Source organism: Amphiura filiformis, chromosome 7 (assembly GCF_039555335.1).
Source record: "Amphiura filiformis chromosome 7, Afil_fr2py, whole genome shotgun sequence".
Lineage (NCBI taxonomy): Eukaryota > Metazoa > Echinodermata > Ophiuroidea > Amphilepidida > Amphiuridae > Amphiura > Amphiura filiformis.
The window spans coordinates 24289948-24304115 of record NC_092634.1 but is presented as its reverse complement, the minus strand read 5'-3'; the positions used below and the strand labels follow the sequence as shown (position 1 = coordinate 24304115).

The 14168-nt window shown below is 34.5% G+C and overlaps 1 protein-coding gene across 4 annotated transcripts in view; it reads left to right on the top strand.

The window, feature by feature from the left end:
* The window catches only part of LOC140156926 (dehydrodolichyl diphosphate synthase complex subunit DHDDS-like), a 12978-nt gene extending 8888 nt beyond the window's left edge, over window positions 1-4090 (top strand). For all 4 annotated transcript variants that reach the window (XM_072179966.1, XM_072179968.1, XM_072179967.1 and 1 more), the window contains 3 exons: window positions 226-340; window positions 1014-1121; window positions 2055-4090. In XM_072179966.1, coding sequence (XP_072036067.1) covers window positions 226-340; window positions 1014-1121; window positions 2055-2288 — 457 coding nt within the window. In that variant the 3' untranslated portion in view covers window positions 2289-4090. The remainder of the gene's footprint in view (window positions 1-225; window positions 341-1013; window positions 1122-2054) is intronic.
* The last annotated feature ends 10078 nt before the right edge of the window (window positions 4091-14168 follow it).

The window sequence follows — 14168 nt, the reverse complement described above, 5'->3', positions numbered from 1 at the left end:
TACCTAGGGCTTAAAATCGATCAGTCCCGTTGTTGCTATGCGCCTCCCGATTGGTTCAAATAGCGAGTACGCGTATCGCGTTGATGCACACGCGCTGACCCGTGTGATATCGGGTCATATCACACGGGGAAGAACCAATGAGATTGCAGGAACGTTCTCATTTGTTTAAGAATCCTGTTTTATCTCCGTTTAAAATTTAATTTAATGCATTGTTATCTGATTCAGTGACATCTCAGAAGAGTTATTAGAACAGTGTTTATATACCAACCAGTCCAGAGACCCAGATCTACTCGTCAGAACATCAGGAGAAGTTAGACTTAGTGACTTTCTTTTATGGCAGGTATGTACAGCATGGGTGCATGAATGGGAGTTAATTTGGCTCTGTTCTGGGTCTTACATGATTATATCAACTACAACATATAATCCTGATTTTAATTATTGCCATCTACAGATTTCAACTTTTTTTGCACCCAGTTTAGTTATTTGAAAGTAACAAATGGGTGTGTTCCATACAAGTCCTTGAATCACTTGGAAGTTGGGTACAGAAAGGGAAAAAATATCCTGACTGTCCCAGTCTGGTTGAGATGGCAATACAAAAGCCCTATGAATTTAGTTAGATAGTATAGTTAAATGACAGCCATGTTGGGATACATGTGTTGAATCACCTGTTCAAAGCATGCTTGAGGTATAATTGTTCTCTGGCACTCATCTTTCGAGACTTAGTATTGCATGGGGTCTATTCACAAGAATTAATGAAATATTGTTACCCTCCCCTTGATGCGTTTTTCTAGAGAAGCCTAAGAAACACAATTGGAAGTCGTGGGCCTATGATAGATATAGGAAGTCTTTGCTGCTCTGAAGCCACTTTGTTAGTTTAAAAAGGTCTGGTCTAAAAACCTGTAGGTGCTGAGTACAAACATTTTTTTCATACCTTGAGAGAAAGAAGAAAATTCGTCATGTGAAAATTCTTTATAAATTGTCCAACTTTATTTCTTGTAATTTGTTGTTTACAGAGTAGCTACACAGTGTTGTCATTTGTTGAGGTATTATGGCCAGAGTTTTCCATTTGGCATCTCTTCTCTGCTGTTTTACATTATCAAATGAATCATCATGCTGTACAGGTAAACCATTTGATTGCTTTCATTTCTACCAAAAGGGCAACTTGTTGGGAAATTTGAATCAGGGATGTAAGTTTTCAGGATTTTTACAGAATTCAGGATTTTTGTAGTCCAGATTTACGCAATTTCTTTTATTTTCAGCCCGTTTTGGGGCTTTTAGCCAGAATTTATATGCTTTTTCCCCAATTTTCAGGTTTTTTCTTCAGGCTTACTTACATCCCTGTTTGAATGTATAATACAACTTTCATCCCCAAGATAATTACTAAAGTAGGCAACATTATAAATATGTTGTGTAATCACAACTTACAGTTTTGGGTGTCAAAATTAAATGACTATATTTTCCTTTAATGCTTAAAAATACCTATCTGAATGTTTGCTTGCATCTAACCACCATAGCCATTAACCAACAAGCAAAACTAAATCATTAATTTCTTCACCTGTGCCCTCAAAACATATAGAGGGTTTGAATCAGAAATAGTATGTTGTCATTACCAGTATTTGTAAAACCTGTTTGTTTTATCAATCAAGTTTGTATTGATTACACTCGTTTTCAGAGTAGAACAGCAGTCCCTTGCTCAGATTGACACGAGCGCCTTGTTAATGAGCGACATATCGTGGAACTTTGTTTGTGCCGACAAACGCTTTTGATGTATAATCAGCCAATCAGATCATCGCATCTGTTGTTATGATTGTCAGACAATTGAATCAGCCAATCAGAACCCACTTCCCTATTTACGCTGTGCACGCTCTCAAAATGTAAACAAGTGCCGTTCCTCTTTGACAGAAACTGTAGTTGTGCAATGTACAGTAGTTTATTTATATATTCATACCACTTATTACCAGTAACGTTAAAGAAATAAACATTAACAACTTATGTAACAAGTTATATCAAATCATGACTCAAATCGGTACTTCATTTCATATATCTCCATACAGGCTGAGAAAGAAAGAAGTTTAACTGAGAGACGAGAGCAGGTTCAACAAAGTGATTTCCAGTGCACCATGGCAGAATTAGGCAATATGTGCAATGGTATAGATGAAACCAATAGTGTACAGCAGAAGGTTACGCAATACAGACAAGACAGAGAGGCTAGGATTGATAGGTTTCTTACACATCTCAACAACAAAAGGTTGCAATTTTTTGCCAATTTATTACCAGCTGAAAGCTGAGGTACTGCTTGGTTTTACGTTTTATCTTCATCCACCAAATTCTATGTATAATTTGACCCATTCGCTGCCGAGTACATTAGTACCTGAAACAAATGTTACATTGGACCAAATAATTATGATGTGCACATTTATCATAGGAAATAACTTACCACTAAGTTTTTTTAAGGTTGTAAATTAATGTGAAAATGCAATCAAAAATATGTTTATTTAGGTGATGGCATATCAGTATTGCAGAAAACAAAAGAAACAGACTTGACTCTCTTTGATTTTATTTTTAAGTAAATACAATTTTTTGTTTCATATACTATTTCATATGCACTATTTTAAGCCTGCAATAGACCTCTTCAAACAGACTTTTAACGATTCATTCCAATTAAATCCGAAGCATGAAATAATTTACCCAAACAAGCTTGCAGAAAAAAGTACCTCTTCAGCATCATGTACAGTGTGAAGTTCCATTGTGTAATGGGCATCATAAAAAACAATGATGAACTTTTTTTTTTCATATCAACTTATCAAGAATGAAAGTGAATAATTAAATGTCAGGTTATGTTGTACAAGTCCAGAAATTTACTCACAGAGTAATAAATGATGATGTAAGAACCTTTAATGTTTTATCACGACTAAAACGTAAGTAAATCTCTGGACTTGCAAGACATACTCTGACATTTAATTATAATTATCAGTCCTGATGAACTTATCCAAAAAGTGAAAAGACAATATTTATTTACTTATGAACTGAGTGCAACATTCATATTCATGATATTCTGGTGGTGTTACTTTCTCTAGAACTAACATATCATGTGAATCATGATAAAATCACAAAAATCTGAATTATTTTTTAAATCCAAGTCATAAATTCAGTGTTCAAAATAAGAAAATAAGGTGGTTGTCTGCTGGAAACAGGTCTCATTTTTTGGTTGTCCACCACATTTTTTGGTTGTCCGTATTTCTTTGGCACCAAACTTCTGCAAAGTTGACTTTTAATCTTGTGTAGAACTCCCATTAGTAGTTGTCAAAATATCTTACATGCATAACTTTATCCATTATTTTTATTCAAGACTTGTATCATGACTGTATAGTGTATTTTATTTGAGCTTTTTGAAATTGTGTCCAACAGACAACCACCAGTAGCATTTTTGGTTGTCCAGTGCTAGATTTAGTTGTCCCGGGCAAACAGACAACCACTTATTTTGAACGCTGCTGCTATCCACTGTAGCATACTAAAATAGTGGACCTCATGAATTGTTCTGTACAAAACAGTATAAGCACCTTTTGTATCTGCCAATCACAAAACTGATCTATATGAAGTAGATTATATTATTCACCTTTGTTTCATATAAACTACTAAGATATAAACAATGGCCCTCTCAAGAAGTACATTATTATACACTGCATATTGTATCTTCACCATGCAAATTTAGAAAAGTAGAAATGGAAATGGATTGTTTAAAATGAGGTTATAGCTCCATCACTAATTATCATCTCATGTATGTCCATGTACAAGGTGTCCCATAAAAAGGTTACAGGTAGAAAATTAACCGCATTTTGTGATGGTACGACCCCGGGTACGACAAAACAATGTCATTTTTTCAGATATTATTTATTCATCCTTCTTGTAACTGTTTGCTAAATTTCAATTCCGTATCTTAAAAGCAACTTAACTTATGAGTGCAAGATGACATGGGTGTCAAGAGTGGCTAATCATCAAAATATCGCACAACGAAAGTTGAACACAAATCACACTTTTGTTTTCAGGATTTTGTTCTTTATTACTTTTTATGTTTCTCTTATTTTTCATTGTTGAACTTCTTGCACAAAAGAAACATTAAAAAATTCAATATTACCGTAACCACCCGGGTATAAGCCCACCTTCGGCTATAAGCCCACCCCCTAATTTTCAAAACATTCTGGGAACAAGGGTGCACTCAGGTATAAGCCCAGTACTAAATTTTGGCTAAGTTCTTAAATCAAATCAATGCTTTGCTCTCATATTTAAGAACAAATATAAAAAATATCAGTTGATGATTAACATTCCACACTAACAATTTTAAGAAATTGACATAGATGATAGATATTACTGGTACATTGGGCATATATACTATTGGGGGATGATTGTTCTTATTTTAAATTCAAGCACTAGCCCTTCCCCGGTTATAAGCCCACCTGCATTTTTGAAGTGAAATCTGCCATCTAGGGGGGTGGGCTTATACCCGAGTGGTTACGGTATACACTGAAAATGAATTGGTTTTAGAGCTTCTTGACTCTTGGTGGTAAAAAATAAAGGAAGATGGTCATTAGAGAAGAACACATTTTTGGTGAAAGCAGTTCTGCACGCTGTATCTCCTGTAATCAACATAGTGAAATGAATAACAATCTTTTGCATTTACAGTTGGAGGGCCATTCAACTTTGACGCGCTATTATTAAACTGTACGCTATGAATACGCACACAACGAAAATTTAAATTCGCTTGGTTTGGGTTGCAGTTTTAAAAGCTTCCAAAATTCTCACTACAACTCCTAATAGCTATATATTTTATATATAACTACAAGAAAGGCTTTCAACATTCCATATATGTTCACAAAAAATACCGTAACTTTGCAAGGAATATGATATGGGCACATAAACACAAATTTTTGTCATGAATTGAGATAAAAGAGTAACAAAAACTACTTTATTTTAAAAATGGTGCGAGTTCATAAATCAGGAATTTGCATATGATTAGAAACATGGCTTATTATCCTCATATTAAAAAATCAAGATTTTTGGTTGGTTAAGACAAAAACCTGCCGGGATGAAAAGGGTATTTTACAAGACGGAAAAATACCAGTATTCAGTAGGCCATGCGACAACAACATTGAGAAGGCTCATGCGAGCAGTGTTAAACTGCGCGCGTATTTCATTGAACGCAGATGAATGGCGCGCTTGGCGCAACAAAGTCGCTGCGTGTACTCGTTCATGCTGTCAAGTCACGCTTGGTATTGTTATGAAGTTGTTTACTTAATTTTCGCCGATTGGCCTAACCTGGGTAACCAATTTAAACCATTATAACAACTTAGAATTTTAAGTTCAAAATTTGTAACAAAGACTAATCGATAGATAAAGGTTGAAATTACTTGTCTGGCTAAAATTTAGAATGATTAAAGCGTTAAGACAGAAAATATCCGGGTTAGAAGTCCTTAGCAACGAAAATAAATTTGAAGGTAAAGCAAACGCAAATATCACGAATTCTAACGACAAAACTAGACAAAATGGAAATCAAGTAGAGAATTGTGAAGATATTTTTAATACAAGTTATTTGTAAATTGCCCAAGATGATTGGCTTCACATAATACGGTACATTTCGAATCGAAATTTTCCGCGGGAAAGGTAAAAAAGCATACCCAAGAGTGCGACGGTCATTTTTGCAAAGGTCGCGTACGTTAATAATTTGACCTTTAACGGAAAACGCGCATGATGGCCCTCCGACTGTTTAGGGCTTGCTTGGATTTTGTTGACTTGAAATCGCTGCTGTTTGTTTTTACATTTCTGACTGAACTCTTGAAATAAAACTGAACAAGTTTTATTCTTTGTTTATCAGAATAAAATACTGCATCTGCCATGCTATGGCTGGGCGTACTCAAGTGCTCCGCCAAATGCATGGTGGCTGTGACGATGGTAAAGAGCTTGGTCAGGAATGCCTGGAATGCGGGCTAAGTACGTAGGTTGTGAACTTGACATTCACAGGGGTACTAGTAGAGGGTACATAGATTATGTCATGAAAAGGATATTTATATTTGTTAACTTAGATTGTTTTCAAAAATCTACATGTAACCTTTTTTTGGGACACCCGGTATAATGAAAAGTCCCATTAAAAAAAGAATGGCATACATCTATTGAATTGAACCGTACTGGTATACATAATGCATATAGTGCCAGTTTGTCGGCTTCGTTCCATAGTGGCGAAAGGTGGAGCACCGCAAATAAACAACTTTTCAAGAAAATTAAGTTGTGTAAATCACATTCATTGTATTTTGACCTTGATGTGAAATTTCTGTAGGAAAAGAAATAATTTTCAAGACATCATTTTTGGCAAATTGAAAAGTATGAGCTTGTAAGTCAGTATGGAAAACACACAAATAATTTTATGTTAACTATGTATGCAGTTAACTATGTAATGCAGTTAACTATGTAATGCAGTTAAGCTGTTAAGAGGGGCTATACAAATGTATGGTACTATGGTGCTTTCAAAAGTCAAATGTCCCTCGGATACAAAGGTGACATTCCAGTGCAAAGAAACAAGTGTTTATTGATGTTGGTCACTTTCCATTCATACATTTGTGCACCCTAGTACAAAAATCTGACAAATTTATGGGAAATATTATGGAATATATATAATTATATTATATACTTTGACAGAAAGTAAATAAATTAAGGGCATTACCTTAATGTAAGTTAGCTTAGTATCAAGGCAAGGATTATACAGCTCACAGAATACAGCTGTCTAATCCCATCAATGGAAATCTTGACAATAGGCTAATTTTGTGTATACATGCATGAAGTATAGACCACTAAAGCAGTATGCAGACTCCGAGTATTAGACGTACAATATTGTATGTAACATATCTACGTTATTTAATCTATTGCCATTCTATTTCCAGTAATGTTTAAGTTCTAACGAATGTTTGATGACTTAAAATCGATATGTTACGTATAATATCTGGTAGAAATATATTATCGATTTTACGTCATCAAACATTCAAGAACTTAAACATTACTGGAAATAGAATGGCAATAGATTAAATAACGAGATATGTTGCATACAATATTGTACGCCTAATAAAAAGTCTGCATACTGCTTAAGACTGGTTGGAAATGTTTTATAATGGTGTAATAAATCATAATTGCATTTAGAAATTCAAGAAGTAACTGTGTTTTGATTTCTAGTAGTTGACAATAATAATGACAAGAACCAGTCAATATTTTAATCATTAATATATATTTATTGTGCAGCTATTACAGAAACAAGTGTTTTCATAAACAATCTGTACAATACTACACATAATTCAAGGTGATAGTTAAGTAGACACCAAAATGCACCCAACAAACTCTGACAAATCTGTATGAAGCAACTCTACCTGATTATATGCACCTGTTTTGACTCAGTGAGAGGGATGTTCAGGCAGCTCTTGGGCAGTGAGTTGAACCTATAAAATAGCCTACATTAGAGCATAAGAGTCAAAATTTGACCAAGTCCATAGAAAATATCTCTTTGATGCTTTGTTACCCTGTATCCCAATTTATGGGCGTAAAATGCATTCATTCTTTGCTCAAACATGACTGCATTACATCACAATTTGCTTCAAGCCTGTGGTTAAACAGAGCAGGGTTCATTTTGATGTCCACAGTCCAGTACAGATAGAAAATAATTCAATTTAACATAAATATTGCAACAAGAACAGCACACACTACACCCTTTTTTGTACAGATATAACATTTAAATGCAATAATAATTAAATTTTATCCCTGTTTGCAATACACTCTTCTCTTACAACTGGTCAGTACCAGAAATGGGTAAGTTCAATAGCTGCCACATGTAGATGAGTACAATATACTGTGTGTAATTTGCAAAATGTTCACAGGGCAGCTATTGCACTTACCCACTTCTGGCACCGAGCAGTCAAGTTATTAATTTGACTACATTATGTAGTTCATATCATTGCTGCCAATACTCAATTGGAAATTACCGGAGCTGTAACTCATCCCTAGATTCTAGTAATTTGATTGGGTCAATAGTATACAAATATTAACTGTCTATGAGTGTAAAATTTGATGATGAGGAGAAAGATGTTGTGAGAACAGTCATAAATTCATCAATATGAGAAAGATGTAGTTTGTTATATGAAAGTAAAGGTGGACATCTTATGGTCTTTTGACTGGCAATCCCTAACAAATGCTACACCCGAGAACTGTAAAAACTCAGCGATTTACCCAAACGGTCACTGGGTTTGAGCGGTTCTCGGGGTATGGGCTATGAACTCTATGATTTATGTACGAGTGATATAAAAGAAATATCAACTGCTCACATTCATGTGATAGTACAAATACAAACCACCCTCTCTTTATAAAAAAATGCATTATTCCAATTACGAGCCGGTAATAATCTTCAACACTCGTAAGCAATTGTATCAAGGTGTGAAAAGTATACAAAATAATGAAGTATACATATTATATAAACATAAGTGAAATGCACATTACTAATCACATGATAAAATTCAAATAAAATCACATCACAAGTGTAGAGCACTCCCTTGTTCAAACTTAGAAAAATTAATACCTTCTTTGGTTCATCATTTGATTTCAAAAATGATGTCTTTAATAAAGATATTTAATTTTTGAGGTTAAATAAAGTACTTGAAATACAATTTTGGATAATGGCATTAAGACCGTTAGTCCTACAAACTACCGGACAACAAAATGCCAAATTACATTTGAGACCATGGCCTGTCATTCCTTTCATTTAAAGAGGAAGCCACACCAGAGCAGTTCTTCTGGGGTAAACCAAACCTGCCTGCATGGTAATCAAATTAATCAGTGACAAGATTATCTCTGAATTTGACAGATGCTAGTTGATGTTTTACTGTTATTGCATCAATTAGCACAGAGATAACATTGTCACTGATTAATTTGATAACAAGGCATGTTTGGTTCAAACCAGAAGAACTGCTCGGGTGGAGCTTCCTGTTTAAAACCATGAATCAAAATCTAGCATAACTGATAATAATGTAAGTTTTAATCAAAATAAATTAAAAGCTGTAACTTGTGTACTTTTTGTTAAAACTGATAAGCAAAATATTCAGAAAGCAAATCATAATTTCCTTGTCAAGCAAGATATACAAAAGAAATCAATCATCTAAATAAAAAAATATTCTGACATTACAAAAGAGCAGAACACAGGCGTGAGCAAGTATGTACAAACCCTGCAGTATCATGTACGTACCCTGTATTTTTAATGTGATACCTTGACCACACATATACAGTATATGATATCTCCCGAATGTGTTACTTATACATGCTTTAACCCCCTGAGCACTACCTGCCGATCTAACATTGCCTCTGATTGGTCAATTATGATATCTTCACTTTAATCACCAATCAGAATGGAGCTTTGCAAATAATTTACCTCAATTTTTTTGTGTGGTGAAATTATTCTAACAATGTTGCTGATTGCACCAATTGATAATGAAAACTTCTTTTTGGCCAATCAGCAGGTAGTTCTCATGGGGTTAAAGACCCTCCCAATTCGATCACATCATTACAGCCTAAATTGATTACAGGCATGATACAAATATGCAACCAGACTACGTAATTTGCACAAGATCAATTTATTTCCTAATATTATGAATCTCATACACAAACCACATCAAATTACTGTTTTTAAGTTTGTGCCATGGAATCAACCATGCCAGTGGAAGGGTTATATAATGACTTCAATAGTATATAGTATATACATTGTACACAATGAACCAAATAAAATATCTATGATGATATACACAAAGTGTACTTTGCATACAGAAGGACAATTATTGAGATATTTCAATGGCAAAAAGCAGAAATTAAGAGCAGAAATTAATTGTTTCCAATTGGGTAAGATTGTGAAATACACTTTTCTCTTGTCATCCACTCATCGAGACAAGTAAAGCAGGTAATTTCAAGGGGAAGACAAGGGCAAGATGAAGGGCATAATTATCAAACAGTTTTAGAATTAGGATTTGGCAGACAGTTTGCACAGCAGACAGCTTTTTAATTACTGATTTCAATATTAAGTAGGGGAAAAGAATTATAATAATTTCCTAAAATGTAGGTCTACATTCTACATACTCTCCACTGCATTCAAACAGCTTATTTTCCTCCTCTGCCAACTAATGGAATATTCCCAAAATTATGACGGAAGTACCCAACATTTTATTTGATGTAATCAAGCAAGCAAAGTGACTTAGTTATCAACTGAAATCCAATGTAAAATTTTCAATTTGCTGAAAACAGTGATAAACAAATGAATTTACCTGCTTCTTTTGGCCAAAAACTGAAAATCAATTCAATTCAAGTGACATTATTAGGATTCATTTTGGTTGCATTCAATATCAATATCAATATCAATATCAACATGGAGACATAAGTAGGAATATATGAGAAATATATGAGAAAAACTGGAAGTAGACTACTCTCTGTTTCAATTCCAGTGACACCTCGTGCATACTGTCCCAGGTAGGATTAGGCCTATGTTCACCAGAGGGTCATAACTACAATTGCAGCCCTGTTATATTGACTTTTCAAAGTAAAATTTTAACACCTATTTCAGTACATTCTTAAGGTCTACAGAAATTAATGAGGTCACTGGAGTTGGAATAGATAATAATTTAGACTCAAACCATACAACTATGATACCAAAGAATTTTTCCTGTTGGAGTTCAACATTCCTTTGATAAACCAAGGTATGAACTTTATTTTTTGGTTTACAGGTTCCACAATATGCTTATCATGTTTTTTCATCATTAGCTCATAAGAGCATTTGACTAGCCACCTTGAGGATCCCAGCTCAAAATGATCAGCTTTTCTTAAGCCAACTCTAATGTACAAGTACTGAGTTACATCTATTGTACCAATATATTTATATTTTATATAAAGGATATCACATAAGTGAATAGAAACCTTGTTAGTTTCCCTAAACGTTTCTACGCAATGGACGGAAAAGGTATTTGAATAAATAAATGTATATGTAATGTGATCAAGCAAAATCAGTCGAGAATCGGAAATATTGATTTTCAGATATAGGCAAAGAAAGAAAATAATTTCTTTTCTTGCCATTTGTTTTGGAAACACCTCAACTGTTCATATCTTTGGAACTAAAATTCAACTTCAATGGGGTTTTCTGCCAAATGTAGCTTTACTAATGGTTGATGCAATCATATAGAAAACTGAAAATTGAATTACTTGACTTCAGACTAATTTTGCATGATCACACCACATACATAATGCTAATGATAAATGGAATCACAGATTAGGTAAATATGGCATCATATTAAATTATCAGTAAATTTGGCTATTGATGCTCTCTCATCAACCAAGTAAACTATCGTAAATAAAACCTACAGCACAATGAAGGGTCTCAATTTTGGGTCTCAGCTAGTTCAGAATGAACTGAATAGAATATTGCAGATTTACACTCAGCTGATAATAATGGTTGCACAGATTCATACAATAGAAATATTAATACACAACAGAACATTCAGAAGTGTGCAGTACGAACAGAAATATATAACAGAGACTGCCTATACCACGTATAGTCGTATACTGCACTGTATAATTTGCGCCATCAGTCATGGAGGAAAATGTTTGGGTATTCAGGTCTTTGTCAACAGCATACAGAAACTCATCTCAAGTATCTTAAATCATGGACAAATATTGACACACTTTGACTGTCATTTGGAGAATCTGTTTCCGCTCCACAAATTCAATGTTGGACAAATTTAAGCCATATTGTTGACAGGTCTGTGAGACCCTCCAACATTAAAAGAAGTGAAGTGGGAAAGGGCGAGATACAGAGGGGAATCTGTGCTTCATATACATTGCATGTTTCACTTCTCGAATTTAGATAGGGCACACATTTTAATTGTCTGGTACACCTGTGCCAACTTTTTTTTTTCCAGGACTGTAGGTATTGTGTAAGTCAAATCTTATATCTTATATGATAAATAACACCTAGTCTGAGAGTGTCATGCACAAGCAGAAACTAATTTGAAAATACATTAATACGCCTATATTTTCCTCCTTGCCTGAATAACGATGGCGACAAGTCCAGATTATCTGTTATCTGTAACACTTCAAACACTTCATGCAAGTGTACAGTTACATCAATACAGTTAAACCCAGATATAAAAAAGGCAACATTTGTATCAAATGAAAGCCACTTTACTTCTTCCCTCTTTAAAACCATATCGCAAATTATTAGTAAAATTGCATACATCTGTGTAGTTTTACTAAGCACAGCTTCTTGTTCACCTGTTGAACAAACCTTGATTACTTTATATAATTATCTGAAAACTGACAATAATCAATTTGACATGGTCATAGGTCAATTCAATGGTAATATTAGAGGCACAATATGCACTGAATACACTGGCTACATTAATTATGGTAACGTAATAGGCACAATATGCACTGAATACACTTATAGTTTTACAATATAACGGTAGCCTATACTCTTGATGCCTTGCACACTGCACACATTTATCGAAGAGTCAATCAAATTTCTCTCTGCCGGTGTTAGGTTGACTCATGGGTATCACTATGGACCACAATGGCCTCATCCCAATGGCATAGTTCAATAACCTCAATTCAACAATCATAGTCCAAAATTTGACCTAGAGTTGCTGAGTATGAGTTTTTGTACACAGATTTTTAAAGGTCGTTCAATGAATGTACAAATGTATTGGGGTTAAAGAACTGTACCCTGATAGATGAGCATGTTGTGGATCCTAGTGTATCATGGGAGATGGTGAGAAACCAGTAAATAGTTGCCAGGCCAAGAACATCTTTATACTAAGATAAATTTGTTCAGTGCTCTTGTTAAAAACTAACAAAGGTGAAAAGTTTGCACTATGCTCAACATCAAACCAGGCACACAACTTGTCACTAGAGTTCTATTAACAATACACCAAACAAGTACTTTTGCCCAATAAATGTCACATACGGGATTTGGAAAGAAGGAACATTGTACAGTTGGGCAATTTATTTCAATGGATCTAGATCTAGTGCAGTCACTCAAGTGAAATTTACTATCTGTATGATTACCAGCTGGGAACAAGGGTAGAAATGGGTAGGAGTGGGCACATTTTATTCTTCCTGCTACACAATGCTTATGTTTCCTACAAATCTTACATATCACATGTAACTTTGATGCTAACAATTGCCCCCCTGGTTAATCAGTTGCATATCAAGTTCATCATACTGTATAGCAAGACAGTTTTGAACGTTTTTATTTCTGTGGAAACAAAAATCGTAATCTGTCATTTTAACTGTACAAACAGTTGAAATCATGAAATACAGTGCCAAGTATTAACCATATCTTGTCTTTATCTACCCAAGGGTCATTCAAAAGTACAGCGTTCGATTTACCTGGATTCGCATCGCAAAATGCGAGTCATTTTTTACAAGCTGCTACTCAACTACACAGACCTGTAGCAAAAAAATGCGATCCAAAAATATCGGGGGAAAATGCCTACTTGCAACCGTGATGTCGATTGTTTAAAAAAAAATAAAAGTGCATTTTCGCCGTGATATTCCATCTCCATTCGCTATGATAATTTTTCTCATTTCTGTGTCAGTTTTGGTCCGAAACGTGGTCAAAAACAGGTGCAAAAACATGAGCAAAGTCTGTCAATCTTGAGCAATTTTCGTTCGTAATTTCACTTCCGCGTTTCTATTTTTAAATTAACGTGCTGTTGATGCTACAAAAACTAAAACACGCGCTGCCACAAATAATACTAAAAAGGGTTATCATTTGGATTTTGTCTTTAAAATTGCTTTTATTCATCGTAACAATAATACTAATAAAGGAAACCTAGATTATTTATGAGAAAATAAACTTAAAATATTAAAAATTGAATATTGTCAGGTTGTGATAAATAATTAAATAAACACCGCACATTAGCGCACGTCGTCGTTGTAAACAAATCAATCGGGACTTCCCCAGGCCATGTGATCAAACAGCTGTACAGCGATCGCTCGGAAAGCATGCAAAAAGTGCACGATTTCCTGACGTTGCATTTACAAATATTGCAGAATTTACTTCAATTCTCAGCAGGTGGGTCAAAATTGTGGGGCTTTTATTATCTTAA